The 22,984-nt window shown below is 41.1% G+C and overlaps 1 protein-coding gene across 3 annotated transcripts in view; it reads left to right on the top strand.

The window, feature by feature from the left end:
- The window catches only part of TTLL5 (tubulin tyrosine ligase like 5), a 284,234-nt gene extending 261,362 nt beyond the window's left edge, over positions 1-22,872 (top strand). The window contains exons 34-35 of one of the 3 annotated variants that reach the window (XR_007128458.1): positions 20,913-21,032; positions 21,764-22,872. Coding sequence is in view for 1 of the 3 variants with exons in the window: in XM_047735330.1 (XP_047591286.1) it covers positions 20,913-20,935 (23 nt within the window). In the remaining 2 variants the exon portion in view is untranslated. Of the gene's footprint in view, positions 1-20,912; positions 21,603-21,763 lie in introns of those variants that run through there. The other 2 variants (XR_007128457.1, XM_047735330.1) reach the window with 2 other exon arrangements.
- The last annotated feature ends 112 nt before the right edge of the window (positions 22,873-22,984 follow it).

Below are 22,984 nucleotides of genomic sequence, written 5' to 3'. Positions count from 1 at the left end.
AAAAAGGAGCAATTTTTTTTAAAGATCTTATTTATTTATTTGAAAGAGATCACAAGTAGGCAGAGAGGCAGGCAGTTGGGGGGCGGGGGGAAACAGGCTCCCTGCTGAGCAGAGAGCCTGATGCGGGTTCGTTCAATGCAGGGCTCGATGCAGGGCTCGATGCAGGGCTCAATGCAGGGCTTGATGCAGGGCTCGATCCAGGGCTCGATCCCAGGACCCTGAGATCATTACCTGAGCCGAAGGCAGAGGCTTTAACCCACTGAGCCACCCAGGTGCCCCAGAAGGAGCAATTTAAAAATCAGAGGAACTGACTGTCATCTCAGCTTTGCTGCTAACTATTTGTATGATCTTGGGCAAGTCACCAAACCTCACTGGGGTTAGGACCCTCATCTGCAAAATTACAGCAGTGTTTTCCGGGGTGTTCTGCAAAATGCAAGTCTTCGAAGTCAAATAAATTTGAGAAATTCCATTTATGCTGTGTCATTTCTTAAGGAGTCATATATATATATATATATATATATATATATATATATATATATATTTCTATCTCTGAGGAGTTCTTTCAATAAAGAAACTTGTTTCTCACCCAGCGTTTCTTGAATTTATCTAACACTAGGACCCTTGGTCCTGTAATGCTGATTAACATCTTGACACTTGGAGAAATGAAGTAGAAATCTATCATCTGTCACGTGCCTGGTGTGTTTGCCAGCCTCAGTTGAAACTTTTTTTTTTTTTCCTTTAAGATTTCATTTATTTATTTGACAGGGAGAGACACAGCGAGAGCGGGAACACAAGCAGGGGGAGTGGGAGAGGGAGAGGGAGAGGCGGGCTTGCAGCCAATCAGGGAGCCTGATGCGGGCTCGATCCCAAGACCCGGGCATCATGACCTGAGCTGAAGGCAGACACTTAACGACTGAACCACCCAGGCACCCCGAAACTAACTTTTCAACTTCCAAATCTCATTCCTGGGGAAAAGAAACATAGTTTCATATACGGCAAGGTGACTTCTAGTTTTAAAAAGTGCACTTAGGAGCCAAAGCAGTTATTCAGACCAACACAGGCTTTTGACTAGAGTTTTTAAAAAGTTTTGTGGAACTTCTGTTTTCAACTTCCACCTTTCAGACGGTCAGCATTGTTCTTACGGGCTTTGGGAGTGTGGTAGGAATTTCCTACTATTAGGTTCTCATAAGGAATAACTAAATAAATCACAAGATCCCTACTCTGAATTCAGAGACGAAAGCATATATACTAAGAAAAATGGAATTCCAGATTTTATAGAGTGAGGCAAAGAATGATTACAAATTTATATTTTGAGAAATATTAGTTAAATATCTACTGAGAAAATGCAGAGAGAACAGGGACTCACGGCAGTAATATAAGTAAAACATGAAAGAAAATTCAAGAAACAACTGGATCAGGGGTCGCATGGGAGGTTTAGGAGGGAAAAAAACGTGAAAATAGGATCAGGCAAAGAAGTACTTTTAGTACCTTGAAAAGTAGCAGTCGCTGATAGAAATATTGAGACTTAAATTAAGTTCTGGCTAAGAGCAATTTTAGCCAGACAATCCTAGCATTAGTTAGAAAAAAAATAAGTATGACTAATAATATATCTTATAAGGAATAATAAGAATGGTTTACTTTATCACTCACTTCAGGGAAATACCACCTACATATTTAAAGTGTCAGTCTTTACTGATACTGAGTTTTTGGTAATGTTGGCTTTTTCCTTTCTCACCTTACTCTCTTTTGTAAAGCTTTTCAAAAATCCTTTGCTTACTTGTGAATTTTCATTCTCTAGAATCCTGTCTTTGGTACTGTCCCATAGTTCCAGCTGACATCTGTATTTGACCTGCACTAATTTCAGACCTGTACCTTCTGCCAGGGCTGTCACATATGACTTCTCAGATTGGTTATGCACTGCACAGTTCTGGAGGTCCTGTATTAGAGACCGCAGCCCTGCCCCAGCCCAGACTTCTCTCAGGATCTATATGTCTCGACTGCCTGTAGACATCTCTCCTAAGTGTCTCACAGTCCTCTCAAACCCAACACATCCCAAGCTCAACTCACCATCCTCTCAGACACACCCCTCCTGCAGTCCCTCCCTTCATCAAAGGTGAAACCAGAAACCTTAAGAATCTTTCTAGCTGGTCTCCTCACCCAGTTATTCTATTTCTCACCTTAAACCTCTCAGATCTTGTGTCCGGTCTACCTCATTGCCACTGCATCAGTCCAGAGTCAGCTGCAACTATGGGATAGTACCAAAGACAGGATTCCAGAGTCAAAGACAAAGACATAGAGTCAAAGTCAAAGACAAACCATAGTCAGCTGACCATAGTTCCCGCTCAGTCCAGACATGTAGCACTTTTGTTTGAATTACTACCGTGTTTTCCACATTAAGTGTCTTCACCCTCGGTCTCATCCTGCGTTGTCCTCCACGCTGCTCGTCAAGTGATCTGTTAAACAACAGTTAAATTATGAACACTTCCCCCCACTAAAAATCTTCAAAAGCTCCCTTCAAAGTGCAGTGGGTAACCAAAGCCCTTCATGGTCTTTTCTCTTCTCTTCTCTGTATTTTCTACCACTCCCCCCAGCAGGAACCTTGACATTCAAGTCTTTCTAGGCCACTTGCCACATTGTCTCAAACTCCTGTACTGTTGTAGGCACTGTTTCTTCATTCAGGGAAATCTGGTCTTTTTTTGGCTGACTCTGGCCCCTGCTTCCATCTCCAGATCTTGTCATCACTTCCAGAATTTTTCGCTGACCACAGTGCCCACTTCCATCGCTTACCATCAACTCCCGTAGCATCCTTTTGCCTCCCTCTGCCATAGAATTTGCTAAAATATTTTATTTGACTTGTTGGCTTCTTCCACTAGATTTATAAACTCCCGGGGGGATCAGGAATTGATGTCATTTGCCAAGTCTGTCTCTGGACAGTGTTAAGATCAAGTGTTTATATCCTGTAAATTATGGGATTTTTTTAGTAACTATTTCTATACTTTCTGCCCATTGGACTTCTCAGAGGAAACCTTAACTCTATGCCATTTTTTCTGTGAACTTTTCCCTGGTGTTCAGGAGCTGTATTCCTTCACCCAGAAATTTATGTGGGGGGGAAAAACAAACATATAATCAAATACCTATCTTTGATAAGCTAAAGATGTTAAATCCACTACTTACTGACTGTTAAAAAGATACAAAATGTATACATGTATACAGACATCTTCTAGAGTTGACTCAGTAGCAAACTAGGGTGAATGTGCCCATATTTTATGAATTGACCATTTTTGGAATATAGTTGTTTGCTTACACCTGCTTTTCATTCATCCCAACACAGCCCTCATCAAAAAGAAAAATGTAAAATCAATCATCTTTTAACTAAAATTTATTTCTGTAGAGCAGCATCTTGTGTCCCAGGAGAAAACAGTAATAGATACTCAGTGGGTTTCTGTTCATTGGTGAACTCGTGCTATCGTGTTGTGTCTAGAGTGCCCCAATGGCATCAGATTTGTCTCCAGTGACCCATTTGTGGAAATGTATAAAAATCACCTTTTACCGAAAATATCCTTTCAAAATCCCTTGCGAGGCCTACCAAATCCCATTTACCAGTGGTAGAGAGTAGAAGCATGTGTTTTTAAACAGTGAATTTTGATAGCCTCACCACCCCTGATACCACTTCCAGTTAAAAACTTCCTTGGCCAGTAAGCCACTAGCAGTCTAGGCAGGGAAGTTAAGTCCTGACTAACTGAACAGAGTGGTGCAGGATGATGAGAAAATGAGAATAGCTTTTGCTTTCTACACCCATCATAGCCTCATAGCTATTTTCATAATGTTGATGGAAAATGATCACTGATGGCCTCATCACAATGAGTAACCTTGTTTGACCCACTGAGAAGAGAGCTCTGGTGACTCATTAAAATACAGTGCATTCTGAAATGTGTTAAAATGGCTTTTTTTTTTTTTGAAGATTTATTTATTTTAGGGAGCACATGCAGTGAGGAGAGAGAACCGTAAGCAGACTTTACACTGACTGCGGAGTCCAGCACAGGGCTCGATCCCATGACTCAGAGATCACGACCCAAACCAAAACCCAGTTTTGATGCTTAACTGACTGTACCATCCAGGTGCCCCAAGATGATATTTTTCTTATTAACATATATTATTTGTTTCAGGGGTACAGGCCTGTGAATCATCAGTCTTACCAAGATGATTATTTTTTAAATAGATAACTTTTCTTAACTGAGTCAGATACTCATAATAGGTATGTTTAATATTAAATTAGTTTTGAATCCTCCTGTGTCCGGGATCTACCATCTGGAAACAGAAGAGGCAATTTTGGAGATGATCCAATACCACATTTTTTTAAAAATACTATAAACCTATTAACAAATTGTAGAAGAAGAAAATTTCACCTTTTAAAACCATCTATGCTAGGGGCACCTGGGTGGCTCAGTTGGTTAAACATCTGCCTTCGGCTTGGGTCATGATCTGGGAGTCCTGGGATCGAGCCCTACATCAGGCTCCTAGTTCAGTGGGGAGTCTGCTTCTGCCTCTCCCCCTGCTTGTGCTCTGTCTCTCTCTCTCTCTCTCTCAAGTGAATAATTTTTTTTAAATCTTGAAAATAAAAAATCTATGCCATAATCACATTTTTATTTGTACAATCCACAAAAAGGAAAGTTCAGACATAGAGTCTGAAATATTTTCCTTTCAAATGAATACACAAATAAAATAAAAAGGTGTTTGTACAGATTAACTGATGAAGACTTAATATGAAATCTTCCATTACTTTACAACCAGGATAATTCTGAGTTGGTATAATCTTTACAAGTCCCAGTGTTGTTGAGACACTAAAATGCAGGATTTTATATATTTTCCCAAGTGTGGGCACACCATCTTTTTGTGTATTAGCTCCCCCCTAAAAATGAGGGAATTGGACAAGATGCTATCAAACACTCTTTTAGTCTGAGAAAAGGAAAAAACAAAACATCTCTCTAGCTATATACTACAGGAGGTAGACGAATGATAGAGAGACGTGGCCTCCAGTCAGGTAGCTGGTTGTAGCCAAGGTAGCCTAGCACCATCAGATAAGGCTGTCAAACAAATGAAATGTACTTTCTACATCTTCCATACCAGGCAGTTGGCAGTTTTTGATCATTCATGAATTTTCTGGGTCCTAAAACCACTACTGGGATGCGAGGGCTTAATCCCACCTCCCCATCTGTCAGCACTATGGGCCAGACCCTTCCAATTCTAAAAGGCAATGAGATCTCCTTCCTTCTGATTTACTTTCACAGGCTCCTGGGACGTCACTTTTTAAAGGCCTACTCAACATATTAGAGAAATCATTCATGTTAAATTTTTACTAGGAAAAAAAATACTTCACAAATATCCTTTCCTATAAAAATAGAAACGTGAACATTTTGGCTGGGGAGAAAGAGGAGGGGGTGGGGCAGAGAACTTCAAAGATTGCTGTGATGTGGATATGCAGCCCTACGAGGAAACTGACTTTCTAAAGGTTCTATTGAACAATTAGTATCAATACTATTACCAAAGGCATCAGAACTCATGAGAGATAATTGGCCAGGGCTCTTATAGAACCATTGGGTGAAAAGCCTCTATTGACAACAGATTGATTGTTTTTGTTTTTTTAAATGTTTTCACTTATCATTTGAAGGAAGAAAGCAGCAAACAGCAAATATATAAGGTGACACAATACAGTAGGAAAAATTCTGGACTCAGGTTGTGTTACCATACCTGCTGCTTAGTAACTGTGATCTGAAACAATTAGTTAACTTCTCTAGGATCAGTTTCACCGTCTATAAAATGGAAATAGCATTCATTTAGAGATGCGTCTTGAATGCCTGAATTTTGCCTGGCTCCTGACTTCAGATAGTTTTCATGTCTTCTTCATGGGGTTGCTGTGAAAGCTAGATGGCATATTGCATGTGCAATTGTTGCAACATTGATATTTTTCACTATCAAGTGACACCTAGAGCAGTCTTGACATCTAGTCGTCAAAGACTTATTTTTGGCAAAAAAATAAAAATTAAAAAAAAATTTACAACTGATTCATTTGCAGCAAGGTTTGAAGCAAAGAAAAATTTGACCTTAATCCCAATTAACTATAAATTCAAGTAGCTACAATATTCTTTGCCCAAGTATTCTAGTTAAATTTTTTTTTTAAGATTTTATTTATTCATTTTACAGACAGAGATCACAAGCAGGCAGAGAGGCAGGCAGAGAGAGAGAGAGGAGGAAGCAGGCTCCCCGCTGAGCAGAGAGCCCGACGTGGGGCTCGATCCCAGGATCCTGGGACCATGACCTGAGCCGAAGGCAGAGGCTTTAACCCACTGAGCCACCCAGGCGCCCCCCAAGTATTCTAGTTAATACAGGTTTTTCTTTGTTGGTGTGTGAGGTCATTGGTGGTTAGTAGTCATCTAGTACACTGTAAAACCCATAACACATTTTACCCCCAAACTTATGGCTTAAAACAAAAAACATTTGTTATATCACACTTTTTATGGCTCAGGCATCCTAGCTTAACTGCATACCTCTGGCTCAAGGTCTCTTGATGAGGTTGTAGGCAAGCTGTTGGCTGGGAGCTGGGAGCTCATCTGAAGGTTCATCTGGGAAATCTACCTCCAGTTCACTCACATCGTTGTTGGCAGGCCTCTTTCCACTTGGGCCTCTTCATGCTGTTATGGTCTGAAATGTGACTCCCAAATTCCTATGTTGAGTCTTAACCCCCATTACCTCAGAATGTGACTGTATTTGGACATAGGGCCTTTGAAATGGTGACTACATTGAGAGGATGGGCCCTAATCCAACCTGACTGATGTCCTTATAGGAAGAGGAACATAAGACATACCAGGGAGGCACCCACACAGTGAGAGACTCTGAGGACACAGGGAAAAGACGGCCATCTGTAAACCAAGGAGGAAGACCTCAGAAGGAGCCAAACCAGATGACACCTTGATCTTCCAACTGAACGATGAGAAAGTTAATTTCTGTTGTTTAAGCCACCCAGTGTGTGGTATTTGCTTGTGGCACGCTAATATAACTGCCTTACAACATGGCCGCTGCCTTCTCTGGGCAAGCAATCCATGAGAAAGTGAGAAAGCACCCACACAGAAGCCACAATCTTTTTATAACTTGGTCTTGGAAGGGATACCCCGTAACTTCAGCTATATTCTCTTTGTCAGAAGTGAGTCAGTAAGTCCAGTCAGTCCCTACTCAGAGGGGATGTCAGAGGGCATGGGTACCAGGAAGTGGAAGTCACCGGAGGCCATCTTTAAGGCTGCCTACCTACCACACTAGTTTAGGTTTGTTTTTAACAAAGTAGAAATTAGAAGTCAACAGATGGGCAAACTGGTATATTTTACGTGTGTAAAATGTCATCAAATACACGGCACCCTGGCTGATAGAAGGTGTAGCATGGCCTATAGATTCTTCATCATTCTGTGAAGCTAAGATTGTTCTGATCTGGAAACTAAAATTTTGACCTTTAGGACAAGGTTTTCTAGGGGTGAGAAAAAGATGATTTTGTGAATGAGATTGAAGAGAAGTGGTCCAGTGAATCTTGTCTGTGTCTAATACAGTGATGCTCACCCAGGGCTGTATATACCAAGGGGTTATGCAGGAGAATGAGAGGGAAAGAGGAGGGAAGATAGCATGAGTCGTAAAAAAAGCATAGCAAACCATAATATAATCTTCTGTAGGAAAAGTGAGAAGAAACAGCTTTTATAAAACAAAGTACAGAAAGTAAAACTGAACAAAATCTTCTTGGATGATAGAACATAGGTCGTAAAAAGTTGAGAAACAACTCTTTTATTGTTAATAGACAAAAAGGAGGGATAAGGGATAGCGGGTTAGAGGGGAGCATGCAGTGAGCCATAATACCCAGAGAGGGGGTACATTTTAGAAAATCCAGGGAGGAATGAAAAATGATTAATGGGTTCTATGGATTAGTTTGGAAGGCAAACGCAATCTAACAGACATATGCGGGGGCCTTTTGAGAGCCAGTAGGAAGAACTCTACAAGAGGAGGATGGGTGATAGTTGAACCCCAAGCTTTAGTTCAAAGGATCCAAAGGACATCTGCTCTGTCATGATTGCAAGCTGACATCTGATTCCTCGGTAAGTATGCTGGGATTCCAATAGCTTTAGGCTCTAAAATTAGTAGCATTGTCAGCTTGATTGTCTCATGTTTTTCTAACAATCAGAATCTATGTGGCAAAGTTTTCTTATTCCCAAGCACAGTCAGACTTCTTTTCACCAACAGCCCTCCTTTTGACCTCTTAAATGATGCTATCATGAGGTTAAACTGTCCCTTTACCTTCCAGAACATTCTAGAAGCTATCACTTATAATAACCCCTCCGAATACTAAGCTTCAATAATTTGGCTCCTGCTTCATCAGAACTCCCCCTTGGGTGACCCTTTGTTTTAAGAGAGGAAGAAGCTGTTTCCTGTTATCTCCTGGTTGCACGATAAGAGATGACAGACCACCAATTCTAGGTCTCTTTCAGTTTTCCTTACACAAAGCTGTGGAACTAGAGCGGGACAGTACGGGGATCTCACAAGATGACCCTCCCTAGAAAGGTCCCTTTAGATTTGAATAGTGATTCTACGGATAATCTAAAGAGTTCCCCTTAAGTAGTTGTTTATTTTGGTATGGAACAGTTTCTGAGATACATTGTTAAATAAAAGATACCCAAGAAGCCCACTGAAGGTTATGTTCCCATTTGTATAAAAAGGGGAGCAGGAATATACATTTGTATATGCATAGGCTGCTCTGAAAAGGACACACACACACACACACATACACACCAGGAATGATTCTGAGGTAGAAGACACTTTTAACCCTATGCCTCTTGTATTATTTGATTTTTTTTTAATTTGTGCATGGATTACTTTTTTTTTGTAGTTAAGAAGCTATTAAAAAATTCCTTTATTTTTTCAGTCATTTGTAGAATTTTTTAATTCCAATATAGTTAACACACAGTGTTATATTAGTTTCAGGAGTACAGTATAATGGTTCAAAAATTCTATACATTACTCTGCTCATCATCAAAAGTGTGCTCTTAATCCCCTTCCCTGTTTCAACCATTCCCCCCTCCTATCTCCCTTCTGATAATTTCCCCAGTTTGTTCTCTGTATTTAAGAGTCTGGTTTTTTTGTCTCTTTTTTTTCTTTATTCATTTGTTTTGTTTCTTAAATCCACATATGAGTGAAATCATATAGTATTTGTATCTCTGACTTATTTCACTTAGCATTATGTCCTCTAGATCCATCCACATTGTTGCAAATGGCAAGATTTCATTCCTCTTTATGGCTAAGTAATATTCGTGTGCGTGCTTGTGTGTGTGTGTGTGTGTGTGTGTGTGTGTGTGTGTGTGTGTTTGTACCACATCTTTATCCATTCATCTGTCAGTGGATACTTGGGTTGCTACCATATTTTGGCTATGGTAAATACTGCAGCAAATGCAGGAGTGCATGTATCTTTTCAAATTAGTGTTTTTGTTTTCTTTGAGTAAATACCCAGTAGTGGAATGACTGGATCATATGGTATTTCTGTTTTTAATTTTTGAGGACCCTCCATGCTGTCTTCCACAGTGGCTGCACCAGTTTGCATTCCCACCAACCATGCATGGCGGTTCCTTTTTCTCCACATCCTTGCCAACACCTGCTATTTCTTATGCTTTTGATTTTAGCCATTCTGACAGGAATGAGGTGATAGCTCATTGTGGTATTTGGTTTTGTTTTGTTTATTTTATTAACATTCAATGTATTATTTGTGTCAGGGGTACGGGTCATTGTAGTTTTGATTTGCATTTGGTTAAGCATCTTTTCATTTCATTTTCATTTCTTTTCATTTGATCTATGTGTCTGGTTATGTGCCAACACCATACTATTTTGATTACTACACCTTTGTAGTATATCTTGAAATCTAGAATTGATTACTTCCAGTCTTGTTCTTTTTCAAGATTACTTTGGCCATTCAGGGTCTTTTGTGGTTCCATACAAATTCTATGATTATTTGTTCTAGTTCTGTGAAAAATGCGGTTGGTATTTTGATAGAGATGCATTAAGTGTATAGATTGCTTTGGGTAGAATGGATGTTTTGACAATACTGGCTCTTCCAGTCCGTGAGCATGGACTGTCTTTCCATTTCTTTGTGTAGTCTTCCATTTCTTTCATTCATGTTTTAGACTCTTCAGAATATAGGTCTTTCATCGCTTTGGTTAAGTTTATTCCTCAGTATCTTATTTTTGGTGCAATTATAAATGGGATTGTTTTCTCAATTTCCTTTTGTCCTGCTTCATTATTAGTATATAGAAGGTGCATGAATTACTTTTAATATAACACAAACAGAAACAGTTTTTAAAGAGAAAGGCGTTGAAGAGAGGAAATTTTAGTTCCCACATAAAGCCTTTGAACTCACACTGTGTCCTCCCGCGCGGGCGCCTGTGCTTTCCAGTTCTCCCCTCTTGTCATCGCAGTTTGAAAACTCCTGACAGCAGGAGCCGCTAGCCGTGGGGCACCTGCTCTGCCCCAAGTGCTGGGGCTTTACATGGAGTTGCTTCACCTCATCATCACAGCAGTTGCATGAGGATGTTTCTTCCGGTCTCCTTTTTCAGCTGAGACTTGTCTGTTTCTTCCTCTGGGACTTTTTAGAAGATGGAGGGGACACAGTTCCAAGATAGATTTTCTGCCCAATGCCTGATCAGCACTTTACTTCAGCAAAGACTGGAGGGACCCTTCTTCTGAGGGGTGCACTGGTCAGTTTCGCCCTTGAGTTTCTCTCTTCTGTTCGTATTTCCTGTCTCCGCGCTTCTGATTTTAGTCACGTTCAGAACTTCAACTTCATTCTAACAGTGCTCACCGGGGAGCCTCCACCGTGGGCACCCAGACTCCGTTACAGCGATAAATCTCTCAGACACGTAAGGAGAACGTGCACCTGTGAGCTCACTTGAGTAGAGAGAATTAGAGTGACTCCAGCTAAGCGTCATGAGATCTTTCCTATGCTCTATCTCTCTCTCTGCCTCATGTTCCTTCTCTCCGTCTTCATCTCTTTCCATTTCTTTTCACAGCTCTGTAAACCTCCCTCTTCCTTCTTTATGAGTTTTCTTCCATGGAGCAGATCAGTGGAGAGTAGAGTTGGAGCAGCTTCAGCCTTATTCTTTCCAGTTTCATGACCACAGAGTACAAACAGTATTTCTCTTTTTATGTTAGGATATAGAAATCCCGAGGAAGGGCTGTGATTTGCTTGGCTTGGATGACGTGACCAACTCTTGTGGCAGTTGCTGTGGCCCCAGGGGGTGGGGACCTTGGCCAGGTCTGGATCACCTGCCAGCTTTTGTGATCAAGAGGGTAGGAGACTCTCTGAACTATAGAGAATAAACTGAAGATTACCAGAGGGGAGGTTGGGGGGCTGGGATGGGTGAAGTAGAGGAAGGGGATTAAGTAGTGCACTTACTTGGTCGAAGAGCACGGATAACATATGAAATCACTGAATCACTGTATTGTATACCTGAAACTCATATAACACTGTGTGCTAACTATACTGGAATTTTTTTAAAAAAATGCTTATGGTCCTGACATTTGTAGTCTGGCCATAATCACCAGGTTGGAATAGAGCAAGTGGGGAGCTGTTTTCCAAAGGAAGTGAAGGGAGTGGAGACCACAGGCAGATGGGGAGGGATATTAGGAGACAAAGACAGATTTCCCCTACTTTTAGCCCAGAGCTTCTTTGCAACTGTGCAAATATGGGGTTAAATAAGACAATGTGTGTGATAAATAGTTCATATGGTACCTACAGCAGAATAAATGATAGGGCAATATCTATGGACTAGCTTCTTTGATTGACTATCTGCTTTAATTGTGACAAAATGCACTTAACACAGGATTTACCACTTTAACCATTTTTTAATGTACCGTTCAGTGGATTAAATACATCCATATTTTCGTGCAACCATCACCACCATCCATCTCTAGAACTTTTTTTTACAAAACTAAAACCCTCCCCATGGAACAGTAACTCCCCATTCTCCTCTCCCCCACCTCCCGGCAACCACTGTTCTCTTTTCTGTCTCTATGAATTTGACTATTCTGAATATCACATATAAGTGGAATCATGCAGCATTTGTCTTTCCGTGACTGGCTTATCTCACTTAGCATAATGTTTTCAAGGTTCAGCCATGTTGTGGCATGTGTCAGAATTTCCTTCCTGGAAGGCTAAATAGTACTCTATTGTATGTCTGTACCACATTTTATTTATTAATTCATCTGTCAGTGGATAGTTGATTTGCTTCCACCTTTTGAGTCTTGTGAGTAATGCTGCTGTGAACACAGGTGTAGAAATACCTGGTCAAGTCTGCTTTCAGTTCTTCTAGATGTATATCCAGAAGTAGAGTTGCTGAGTCGTGTAGTAATTCTATGTTGAATTTTGTGGAGACCCGCCATATTGTTTTCCATAGTAATGCTATGTTGAATTTGTGGAGACCCGCCATATTGTTTTCCATACAGCTGCACCATTTTACACGCCTACCAATGGTGCCCAAGGGTTCCCTTTCTCCACACCCTCGCCAACAGTTCTTTTTTTATTTTTATAGTAGCCATGCTAATGGTTGAAAGGTAGCCATGCTAATGGGTGAAGTGGTTGTAAGTTATTTAAATTAAACGTTGGTAACTGGGCTAGTACAAGTGCCATTGACAGAAGTAGAGCATCGAGTATTGTAGATGCATGGGACAGATAACACTGAGTATTTACAAAAGTCAAATTTGACATGGTGGCTGAACATTCAACTCAGAAAAGTCTTCTCAAAACCAGGGAAGAGTTCAAGCCAGATCCAGAGTTTAGCTGTAAGCGGATAAATTCTCTGAGGGAAAGAATGTTTAAAAAAAAAAAAAAAAGGCAGCAAAGTACAGAAAAGAAAGAGGCTACAGTGGAACCATCCAAGGAAGCAGTCTTGAGAGGCACTGGTTATTTCAGAATCTCAGAGACCCACAGAGGGGAAGAAGAGTCAAGAGGGTGGGGATGATTGATGAGCTCAGATGACATTTTTAATTACCCGTAATTAAAATTTTGTTAAATTGAATAATTTTCATGTGAATACCTTCCTGGAGAGCCCCTTATAATTTTCAGAACACTGGCATGTGGATTATTTTATTTAGCCCTTAATCTGGTGAAGTACACAAGTTGTAATTCCCATATTACAAGAAAGAAACTGAATCTCAGGGAGATTGAGGTTTTCCTAAAGTTATTGTTTGGTACCTCTCGTTTTCCCAAGATGATCAGTTTGGGGGACGCTGAAGACAGATGATGCCTAGTGGGCATCAGAGTAGTTTCCCCTCAAACTAGTGCCTTGGCAGCTTGTAGTCCTTAGCACGGGCGCTTTCCCTTAATACTCCTGGAAACAATTTCTACTGGCCCCTCTCAGGTTCCTCTGAAATACTAAGGAGTTTGAATCTCTAGACTCAAGAACAGTAATTTGTGAACAATGGGGTCATAAGCAAACAGTGGGTCATCAAATCAGGTAATGGGTCATGACCAGGCTCACCAGAGCCAGTGGTGCATGTGTCTTCCCAACACTGTGAACACTCAGTAACTTCTTCATGTGGGTTACTTGAATTTGGCTGTGGTGGGAATCAGCCAACACCACAAAGCTGGGGCCTTTGTTCGTTTTACCACAGAGAAGCAGTTGTTAAACCTTCACTAGCGTACCACTGATCATAACCTTTTCTTCCCTTCCCTCCCACCCTTCCTACAATGGAACAGAATAGAACAGAGAGAAAAAGAATGAGGGTCCATCTGTGATAAAAGTAAGAATTGTTTTGTGAGACTTCTGTTTAGGTCAAAAAGATATTTATGTATGTATTCATATAAGATGTATTTTTCACTAAAAATAAGTTTGAAAGTCAGTGGTCTAGGGTCCTTCCATTTACCTTCCTCAAGTACTTGAAAGTCTGCTCTTCCGCTGATATTTAGGCAAAGAACTACTAATATCCGGCATCTTTTTTTTTTTAAGATTTTACTTATTTATTTGAGAGAGAGACCGTGAGAGAGAGCATGAGCGAGGAGAAGGTCAAAGAGAGAAGCAGACTCCCCATGGAGCTGGGAGCCCGATGCGGGACTCGGTCCCGGGACTCCAGGATCATGACCTGAGCCGAAGGCAGTCATCCAACCAACTGAGCCACCCAGGCGTCCCCCGGCATCTTTTTTGAATGAATGCTGTATCTGCTGTGGGAGGAACAAGACTGAATTTGTATCAAGCTAGAAATTAAGGTTCTAGAATAGACAAAATCCTCCTATATATCAGTTCTTTTGAACTCAAACCTACATAAAAAAATCTCTTTGTACATCCCACCAAAGATTTTTGTAGAGCGAACATGTATTTGTCCTATGCTCAGAAAGCAATAATCATTATTATAAGTCCCAAAGATTAGAAGGCCAATAAATAGCAGAAGTCAGACTTCAGCACATAGCCTTGGGTTACTCTACCATTCTTCATTATGAGAACTTTCTATAAAGAAATTAAATCTTTTTTGAAGTAAATAAACTTTTTGTAAATCACTTTCCTTTTAATGATTTAGTGATTTGTTTTATAAATCCAGATTTTATATATATTTTTATATATACGTACATGTGCATTATATAGAAACATTTTATATATAAACATATATAAGGGCGCCTGGGTGGCTCAGTGGGTTAAGCCTCTGCCTTCGGCTCAGGTCATGATCTCAGAGTCCTGGGATCGAGCCCCACATCGGGCTCTCTGCTCTGCAGGGAGCCTGCTTCCCCCTCTCTCTCTGCCTGCCTCTCTGCCTACTTGTGATCTCTGTCAAATAAATAAAATCTTTAAAAAAAGCACAATATATGTAAACATATATATTAATATCCCAAATATGCTTAAGTGGATTATGTTTCAAAACTAGATAGATGTATAAAGATCATGGAATTAGATGTCAAGAACTTTGATTCAGATCAGCCTTGCAATTTTTAAATTTTCATTAAAGGGAAGTTACTAAATATTTTCATGCAAAAAACTCAGAGCCCTGCAAACATGTTAAATGGTCTCCCCTTAACTATCAAAATGGAGTTACAAAAAGAAACATTTTTCACTGAGTAACACTGAAAAGTTGTCCAGACAGGTTTCTCTGTTCCGCGACATCATTCTGTCATGCCCATTTGACTGCTTTGTTGAAGTGAGAAAATGAACCAGAGTGAGGGGACATGGTTTTTACAGGTTTATAGGAGTTAAATATACTTTCGGAAATGAGTTAGGGACCATTTTTCTTAGAAGAATTCGGCTTCTTGCATATATGACTTCAGTTCTTTACAGTCAAATTCCTTAAAATAGCATCTTATTAAAACTCTTCTACACTTACTTGCAAGCAGAAATTCTCCCCCATAGACGGACCCTTGACTTGGGTTGCATTTAGCATCTGAGAGTTCAACCAAGTGCCCATATGTTTCGCTAGACATGAAGAAGGGTTTCGGGGAGGCCTGAGTGCTTGGGGTACTGCTGTGGTCAGCCAGCTCGCTCCCTTCTCCCCTGGGGCTGGCTTCAGAGTGCCTCCGGGGCTGCCTCTGCTCTGAACGAGCCCCTTGCAGCTGTGCCCGGCGCCTCTGTGTCACCAGGCAGGGTTTCAGGAAATGGATCTGATGCTCTTATGCCTGTGTTGTTCATTCCTACATACTGAAGCTGTGCCCCGGGAAGGTGAGGGGCCAGCAGCTTGGCCCTCACGCCCCAGCTGTCCCTTTCTCCTAATGTCACTCAGGATATAAATAAAGTGATTCATTCACTCTCTTATCAAACCAGAACATTGCCAGAAGGTACCATCAGGGCCACTCTAACCCATTGGAACGGCCTTAGGGGCCCATCTACGAGGCACAATGTACAAAAGCCTTTGCATTTAAGTCATTTTAAAAATTAAGTTTTTAATTTTATTTCTCCGGTTCACTTCAGACCTGGGAGGGAGAAAAATAATTGCAGTGACACATCCGTGTTGTTTGAGGTCTGGGCCTTCTTTAGTGGCGTGGAAGTCATGATGCATCCTCTGTTTTTTTCTCGTTTGGAAAAGCCGTGAGTCAGATGACCTCATTGAAAATGTGCTTCCTTTTCCTCCACACAGCCGATGAGTGGTAGGAGCGCTGGTCTGGAGCACGGATTACGGCTTTTCACACGAGGCTGTGGTGTTTGTGGAAGCCAAGTTTGCATTGTTAGTTGGCAATCCTTGGCTGCCCATAGAGCGCACTGCTGTTGACCGTTGTCCCCATCATTGACCCCGTATTTTCCAAGCAGCCCCAGTATAAACAAGTACGTGGCAAAATGCTAGGAGCTGGCTCAGGTCATGCGAAGATGTGTAAGATGCTGTCTCTGCACTTAAAAGAGTGTATCCACAGGACAGGAGCAAGACAGAGCCCCCCACCCCCCAAGAAAGGTGTAAGAAACAATGATTTGGGTGGTTTGGGAAAGTCTGTCAACCACCCCTTCAGGGGACGTACTGCTCAAAGTGAGCACGAGCGTCATCTGTTCCCTTAGCAGTTCTGCATGCCTGGCTGCTTCTCCTCACGCCCCCTGGCACATGTTGGCCATAGTGTTTAAAGTATTTTATTTGCTGTGTTACAGTAGCACAACCCAGTTGCTTACTGTGATACTACTGGAAGAATAGTAGGCTGGAGGACAGATTGGGTTTGTTGGACTCCAATAGTGGCCAAACCAGGGCTTCAAGGTTTTTAAGGGTAATTCTGATAATAATTTATCTATGGGCTGGTTGACTTTAAAACTAACCTAAGAAGATGCAACCTCATTTATTTGTTAAGCACCAAGTGAGTGTATAGATAGTACGAACCATAGGCATTTCAAAAAAAGAGAGAGAGAGAATTTCCAGGTCAGGACATCAAAGCAAAGAAGAAGATGGACAACTTCAATGACTGGTTTTTCAAAATCCTACCAAGAAAGAGCCAAGCTGTGATCATGGCCACGGAGGCAGTGAGGGGGGGAAACACAGTAGCATTGTTGTCCTGTGCATTGTTCCTGCCCTGGGGTTATCAGCAGGCAGGAGTGGAGATCCAAGCAGCTCTGGACCAGGATTATGGCAGGTATCATGGACAACAGGTGGAGCATCTAATTGGAGACCCTTCACATGAAGATAGGACCCCAAAAGGCTATATTCTCCATGTAAAGGTCAACAGAAATAAACCTTCCCTTCCCACTTTACCTCTTCTCCCACAGGCATTGAAAGAAAATTGCCAATCTGGAGCCTGGGTGCTGAGTGAGATGGAGTAGGGGACTGTCCCCTGATGACTTATAACCACAAACTAGCCCTTGTGTAAGGTTGGGCATGAATTCATATTCCCTAGGTACCCTGAAAAACTTCAAATGGAGAATTTAATCTAAGGTGATCCAAAGCTAATAGCGACCCCAGGCACATATACTTTACAAATGCATATTTTTTCTGGAAGAATCTTCCTTCAACTCAAATCTCAAATAATTCTTACAGCTAAAGGTCTAAGAACTGTGAGATCACAGTTTAAAACCACAAAACAAATAAGGAATCATTGCACCATAAGCGAAAGTCAGCAAAGTAACAGATAACAACAATATTAGACCCACAAAGACTAAGATACTGAAATTACCAGACAATGAAAAATAAATTTTCTCAGGTGTTTAGATAAATTGAGGGAGTAAAAGTATGAGTAAAATCAAAAGATTAAAATTATGACTAAGCAGATTTGAAAAAGAACTGTGTAGTACTTTAGAATTGCAAAGATACAGTAATTACAGTTCTCAAATCCACGAGTGGGCTTAACTGCAGGTTAGAGGTTAAAGATATTTAATGAGCTCAGAGATATATTTAAAGAAATTACATGAACTGCGGGACAGAAAGAAAAAGTGATGAAAAGCCAAATGAGAGGACCTGATAGATATTTAGACAATTGGAGTTCTAGAAAGAAACATTTAAAAAGGGACAGTGACAATATTTGAAGGGATAATGGCTAAAAATATTCCAAAAACTAATGGAAGATACAACTGGCTATAGTGACTCATAAGAAATCCACATCTAGACATACCATACTTTGGACTACTAAAGACAAAAGATGTTAAATTTAAGCCCCTCATGGCCAAGGAAGGCTTTCCAAAGGAATGCCAGCTTGATAACAGTGTGCCCTTTGACAGCAGTCGTAGAGCTGAACTACAGTGTGATGTTGCCATTGGTGAGAAAAAATAAGTACCCCTCCAGAAATGTATTTTAAGCAAAAATATCTTTCATGAATGAGGATGAAATAAAGACATTTTCCAACATGTAAAACCCAGACAAATTTGACATCGGTAAACCTTCACAGAAGGAAAGATTCTAAAGAATAGACTTCAAACAGAGGAAGATGATACCAGAGAAAGGTCTGAGATGCCAAAACTGACTTATGTGCAAAGAATGTAGAAAAACATGAGCAAATAAAAGCATAATAATCAATAAAGTAATCATGTTCTTGGGAAGTTCAAAAAGGAAGGGGATGAAAATATCCAACACCAGTATTGTGTTAAGCAAGACAGAAGGTATGATCAGAGTTAAGTAGTCTAACTTTACCTTGTAAAGCAAAAAATAAAGATGATTCATTTCAGCTTTCCGTAATCAGTATATACAAATGCAAAAATAAATAGAGTAACTACTAAAAGAATAGAAATTATAAAACTTGAAGGAGGAAAAGAAAACACATGAGTATGGATGAATAGAAAGCACAACTTAAGATGGGGCGTGGGTGGCTCAGTTGGTTAAACACCCAACCTTCAATTTCAGCTCAGGTCATAATCTCAGGAGTTCTGAGATCGAGCCCCACATTGGACTCCACGCTCAGCAGGGAGTTGCTTGAAGATTCTCTCCCTCTGCCACTCTAATATAAATAAATCTTTAAAGAAGAACCCAACTTAAGACAGTAGAAATAAATAAAAGTATTTGTAATTACAAAAATGTGAGTGGACTTAACATTCCAGTTAAAGTGAAAGATTGATTCACTCAGCAAATACTTACTGAGCAGCTACACTAGGCATATAGCACAGAGCAGTGAATAAAACAGCCCCAAAACCTTAACTGGAGATACAGACAACAAACCACCTAAGAAACACAGTATGTTACATAATGGTGAGTGTTCTAGAGAAAAAATAAAACTATACAAGATAGAGAATGGGGAGAGTGACTAAACTTAAAAAATAATAAAATAAAACAGTTTGCAAGTTGTATATGTTTTAACAATGTGCAATTGCTTTGGAAACAAGGTTAGCAGTTTCTTAAACCTTTAAGCTTAGGGTTACCATATGACCCAGCAGAAATAAAAACATATGTCCAGACAAAACCTTGTACATGATTGTTTATAGCAGCATGACTGCTAATATCCGGGAGGCAGAAACAACCCCAATGGCCATCAAGGGATGAATGAATAAATAAAATACACACACAATGGAGTATTATTCAGCCATAAAAAGGCAGACAGAACCGCTCCATGCTATAACACAGATGACCGTTAAGAACATTATGCCAAGTGAAAGAAGCCAGACACAAAAGACCACATATTGCATGAATCCACTCATATGAAATGTCTAGAAGAGGTGAACCTACAGGACAGAAAACAGATTAGTGGTTGCCTAGGGCCAGAGGACAAGATGAGCAAGGGCTATGGCTAGTAGGTATAGGTTTCATCTCCTTGCAATGAAAATGTTCTAGAATTGATTGTGGTGATGGAGGCATAACTCTGAATATACTATAAGCCACTGGATTATACTCATTAAATGGGTGCATTGTATGTTGTGTGGCTTATATCTCAATAGAGCTGTTTTATTTTTTTAAATCAATAAACAGTAACCTCAATAAGAAAATAACCAAAAGCCATGTCCAGGCATTTCATGGAAGAAAAAAACATGAATGCACAATAGATACTTGGAGAGAGGCTCAACCTCATTCCTAATTGGACAATGCTCATTAAAACTGCAGTAGTGGTACACATTGTGTGCCCACTGGACTAGCAAATATTTTACACTCAGGCAATCCCCCTTCTCCACATGTAGGGGAGGTAGAGAAGCTGCCCTGGGGGTTGGGAGGGGGAATTGGTACAAACAACTTTGGAATGTAATAGGGCATTATTTTTAGAGGATCGAAGATGGAAGCATCCAGGACCCAGCAGTTACACTCCTAAGTATATAACTGAAGAAGTTTTCCCAGCTGTGTGCTGAGATCACGTATAATAATAGTTATGGCAGCACTGTCAGACTGAACCACAAAATTGTGAAAACAACACAATTTTTATGGTTAGGAGTGTATGTAATAAATAAACCTGTTTTTAAAAACCAAACAAGGGAGAGATAAACACAGAATTCAGGAGAGTGGAAACGGGAAGGCAGTGGGAGGGCCTCACAGGGGATGCACGGTGAGAGTAATGTCCTTGTAAACTGGGTGGTGGGATGTAGGTGTGTATGATCAGGATGGGAACAGCGGTCCAAGGCAGAGTGCTTTCCAACAACCCAGCATTCAGCAAAGACTTACACAACTCAGAAGCGTACATGGAACAGTTTTTCCCTGTAATTCAACACCGAACGCTAATAATGCTGACCTTACATTTCTAGAAAAGCTTAACATATTCAGCATTTTATATTTAAGAAGCAAAAGGGATAAAATGTTCTTATCCAGATAAAAAGCAAAAGGAAGGGAGGAACTAAGAAAAGCACAGAAAAAAGCAGCAGAACAGGAATGTGTTAGGTTTCCAACCAAGTGGTTAAAACGAAAAGTCTTCAAGTTCAAGGTGAACATTTATTTGGCCACAACTTCTTTAGTCTTCAGTAGTGTTAACTAAACCAGACGTTGCTGTAAATAAAACCCCACACTCTTCATTTTGGTCACTTAGCAGCTGGTTCTCTCTTTTTCAGATCCCGCTCACACTAAAAGATGAACCGCGACTGCCCAGAAGAAGAACCTATTTGCTACTCCCGCACCTGCGGGGGCGTGACCGAGGCTGAAGCATCCACCTGCGCTGCGAGGGGTCCACGGTACTTTTTTTCTTTTCTTTTCTTTCTTTCTTTTTTTTTTCTTTTTTTGCTGCCTCAGTCCCCAGAGCCTTCAAGCAACAGTGGCAGTAGATTGTTGCCAATCAGCCAATTCAGACTTTTACTGAGATGACGGGAAAACACGTCAGCTGGGTTTTGACTGAACTTGGCAGTGGGGACATTCAGCTGATACGTTCTATACCCCATCAGAGCACACATGTATCTTCTATCCCTTTTAGCCTCCTCCACAAATCTGCTTAGGCCTTCTCTGTCCCTCCCCTGCTACCACACAGAGATGATATAAAAGAGGCTCTTTGGCTATTTGCATTTTGCTTCCTCTTCTTTTCCAGATTGCAGAATTAAGCTTTACTTCCTACAAGCCTAAAATCCCAACAACATTATCTACCAAAGTTGTTCTTCCCTTTTCCAAGGGTTCGGGGGAAGGGGGAAGCACGCATCACAAGTTTCCCAGAGAGTGGAGGAAAGTCAGTGTGCTGCTGACCACATGAGCCATGGCGAAGGCACCCTTTGGAATTACTGATTTCTAAAATTAATAAAGTAATTCTATTTTTATTTTCTTTTTTCCATGTACTAATTTCCCAACAATCAGTACTCACAAACAAGCCTGAAGTGGGACCAACTTCTCGTTTCCTTTCATTGCTGGGCAGTTTTTTAAACTTCACTTTAGAAATGTGAACTACAAAGAGATGTTTTATTCTTCCATTTGGTTTCAGCAGATGGTGGGTCCAGGCTGTTCCCCACGAGCAGCTCCTGAACCTGGGAAGCTCGTATGTGCACATGTCTCCATCATCAGCCCGCAGCGAACAGGTCCTCTAGGGGTCCTCGTCAGAATGAGGCGGCACAGCCCCCCCCCCACCCCCGATGCCTTTCCACTTGACCTCTGCTCCCTCTCCTCCCCTTTCCCTGGTCCCCTCTCTGGCTTCTACTGAAGAAAAAGTTTGAAGGGCTGACAGCTACCCTGGGGAGTTTCTGGGGGAGGATCCAGAGTCTGGGTTTTTCTACAGCAAGGTACTCTAGACTGAGCATTGAAACCCACAAGGAGAATTGATGCCCAACAAGGCAGAGAGAAAAGGGACTTTATTGACCTCACAGTGAGTGCAAACAGGTTTGAGCACAGGGAAGCATTTTGTTTGCCTGTGAGGAATGAAGACTGTCACTTGAGGGAGGGGAGAGAATGTATTCCTGATGTGCCTGGGACTTCTGGTTAGTAGTCTGAGGACCATCTGAACTGTTGGCCAACTTGGTTGTGAACTGGGTAGGAGACAATTCCTTCCTGACTCCCCGGTGATGTGTAGAACTGGGAAATAAGGTACATGGGAGACTCCATGTATGGATCGTGTGAGAAAGGATAAGAGGGCATGAGGCCAGGACAAGAACTCGGAGACCAGCTAGACTGTGTGGAATTGCCCTAGGTAGCCGTTAGAATCGGGTCCTCAGGCTCATTTCTTACTGCACACCCCATGTGCTTATCAGCTGTTAAGACCAGACTCCAGATCTCTCTTTCATTTAAGCAAGTACTTTTCGTGTCATTTTTACTGGTACTGGACTTCTCTTGGTAATAAACGAGACCGATCATATGATTCCACCCTCCAAAAATGGTGTCATTTCCAGTGTCCCTCCTTCCCCTCCCCCGAAATAAGTGTGTATCTTTTCAGACAGACAGACAATGGCTCAAGTTTCTGTAGTGCCTCTCAGTGACCTGTGGAATGGAGAGGCTGAACTTCAGACCCCCGCCCATATTTGTATCTGCTGATAAAGATAAGAATAGAGCTCTCGTATAAAAAGAACATTTGGAATCACAGTGTGTTCTGTTTTCTTTGGGATACTTAAGGAAACATAACTCATTGCCTTGGTTCACTAGGATGAGCCACAGACCAACATTCTAGTGACGTCCTGTGAGGTTGGAGAAGAAAGAAGGTTTATTCTAGGGTCAA

The sequence above is a fragment of the Lutra lutra genome, chromosome 7 (assembly GCF_902655055.1).
Source record: "Lutra lutra chromosome 7, mLutLut1.2, whole genome shotgun sequence".
Lineage (NCBI taxonomy): Eukaryota > Metazoa > Chordata > Mammalia > Carnivora > Mustelidae > Lutra > Lutra lutra.
Note: the sequence above shows the minus strand (reverse complement) of the source record. Positions and strands in the feature narration are given on the sequence as shown.